Genomic DNA, 2,679 nt, shown 5'->3' on the forward strand with positions numbered 1-2,679 from the left:
CGATTCTCCTGCCTCGGCCTCCCTAGTAGCTGGGATTACAGGCATGTGCCACCACGCCTGCCTAATTTTATATTTTTAGTAGAGACGTGGTTTCTTCAGTTGGTCAGACTGGTCTCGAACTCCCGACCTCAGATGATCCGCCCGCCTTGGCCTCCCAAAGTGCTGGGATTACAGGCTTGAGCCACAGCGCCCGGCCAGCGGTAAATTCTTTACCCACATTCCGAAAAGGAAAACGGGCACCCGCGCGCCAGCACATACTCCTTGATGGTCACTCAACCAGGACGCCGCTGCTCCGGCGCCCCTGCTTGACGTAGCGCACCACCCCCTCCCCGACGCAGGCGCCGTCGGGCTGCTGCGCCATGCGCGCGACAGGGAAAGGAGAGGGTCGCGCTAGGTCTGCGTCACTCGTCTGCGACGGCGCCTGCCCGAAACACTATGCTGATGGCAAGGTGCAGCGGTCCTGTCTTCCTATGCCTGCGGCAGGGACTCGGAACCAATTCATTCTTGCGCGGCCTAGGGCAAGAGCCCTTCGAAGGAGCTCGGTCACTGTGTTGCAGGTCCTCGCCTAGAGACCTGCGAGACGGAGAAAGAGAGCACGAGGCGGCACAAAGGAAAGCCCCAGGAGCAGAGTCTTGCCCATCTGTCCCTCTGAGCATCTCGGACATTGGGACCGGATGTCTTTCGTCACTGGAAAACTTCAGACTGCCTACTCCGCGGGAAGAGTCATCCCCTCGAGAGCGCGAGGACTCGAATGGAGACCAGGGCCGGTGCGGTCCGGCACACCAGGTATCCGAGGATCCTTCCATGCTCTCGCAGGCCCAGTCCGCTACCGAGATCGAAGAGCCTCACGTCTCCCCTTCTTGTTCAACTTCCAGAGAGAGACCCTTTCAGGTTGGGGAACTGCTTTTAGCTGAGACTGAGAAGAGAGAAACACAATTTAGGAAATTATTTAGATTGAACAAAGTCGGACTCTTAAATAGTAACTGGGGGGCAGTCCCGTTCAGCAAGATCGTGGGCAAGTTCCCCGGCCAGATACTGAGGAGTTCCTTGGGTAAGCAGTTCACGCTGAGGAGGCCAGCCTTGGAAGACTATGTATTATTGATGAAAAGAGGGACTGCCATAACATTCCCAAAGGTAATGTGATGGAGATAAGGTGTGTATTGGTTCCAGGAGGAGCAAAGACAGATGCAGTACTCAGTCCTGATGATTAATGTACTCAAAGCATATCTCAGACGTTTGAATTTTTTATTGTACTCAGGCTTTTAAGATAAACCAATGGATATAACTTTTACATATCATAATGAAAATTAGCATTAGGAAACGCCCAGATTTTAATTTTAACTTGGGAGTCTCGATTCCCTTATTTGTAAAATGTGGATAATATCTCAACTTTCTGTTAGGGTGATGTGAATTCATTAGGTACATAATAAGTACTAATTTTGTTCCCCATTAGTCTTAAGTTTACAACTTCAGGACTCAAGAGAATGTTGAACTCTTAGGGAACAATTTTTTAGTACTACTATGATGATATTTTAATAATATTTAATGATCATGTTACAAGAGTATATTTTATCAACAGTAGATACATTACGGTGCTTTTTCCTTTAGGGAAGAAATAGAGTTTTATGTTAAAATAGCTAACATTCAACACCAAACATAAAATAACTATTCTTTATTAAAAAGTTAACTGCCTAAAGCCTAGTTTCAGTTTTTTTTTTTTTTTCTTGAGACAGGTTCTCACCGTGTCATCCAGGCTGGAGTGAAGTGTCGCGATCTTGGCTCACTGCAACCTCTGCCTCCCAGGTTCAAGCCATTCTCTCACCACAGCCTCCTGAGTAGCTGGGACTACAGGCATGCGCCACCACCCCAGGCTAATTTTTGTAGAGACCAGGGAGGGGTGGGGGGCGGCGGGGGTTTCGCCTTGTTGCCCAGGCTGGTCTTCAACTCCCAGCTGCAAGTGATCCGCCCACCTCTGCCTCCCAGTGCTGGGATTACAGGCGGGAGCCCCTGCGCCCAACCGTAGTTTGAAGTTTATGCTAATCATCTATTGCTAGCAGATTATTTCAATCCTTAGTCACAGTCACAGTCCTTGAGTAGAATGTTCCTGTGTAACACAACTCCTTTCTCCAGATCAGGATTCATTCATTATTTATTCAGCAAATAATTGACTGCCTTCCATACTCAAGGCACTATTTAGGGAACTAGAGTGTTGAACTGCAGTCCTCACTCTCAACATAGACCTTACATTCTAGAAGGGGTGACAAAGAACAAACAAGTAAATGAAAGAATAAGGTCATTTCCAGTAGTATTAAGTGTCATGAAGACAAATATATTAACAATGACATTGGGGTGACCTGGGGTATGAGCATACTTTATGTCAAGTGAGTAGAGATGGTCTCCAAGGAGGTACACTTGATAGGAAACCTAAATAAGGAAGAGCTTGCCTTGTAAAGATCTAGGACGAGAATTGTTCTTGCAAAGGGAGGAATACTGCAGTTTCTGTTGTGGCCTCTGGGTCAGATGAGGGTCCCTGTATGAGGTGTGGTTTGAGTATTTTATTCCATTTGTAGTGAAGGACCATTAGAAGTTTCTGAGTAGGAATCCAGTCTGTATTTTTTATTTATTTATTTATTTTTGAGACGGAGTCTCGCTCTGTCGCCCAGGCTGGAGTGCAGTGGC

The 2,679-nt window shown here is 47.4% G+C and overlaps 1 protein-coding gene across 1 annotated transcript in view; it reads left to right on the forward strand.

The window, feature by feature from the left end:
• Positions 1-398: 398 nt before the first annotated feature.
• The window catches only part of TRMT61B (tRNA methyltransferase 61B), a 20,513-nt gene continuing 18,232 nt past the window's right edge, over positions 399-2,679 (forward strand). The window contains exon 1 of the mRNA XM_011956324.1: positions 399-1,134. Within this exon, the coding sequence (XP_011811714.1) occupies positions 436-1,134 (699 nt within the window). The 5' untranslated portion in view covers positions 399-435. The remainder of the gene's footprint in view (positions 1,135-2,679) is intronic.

The sequence above is a fragment of the Colobus angolensis genome, unplaced genomic scaffold (genome assembly GCF_000951035.1).
Source record: "Colobus angolensis palliatus isolate OR3802 unplaced genomic scaffold, Cang.pa_1.0 Scaffold413, whole genome shotgun sequence".
Taxonomy (NCBI): Eukaryota; Metazoa; Chordata; class Mammalia; order Primates; family Cercopithecidae; genus Colobus; species Colobus angolensis.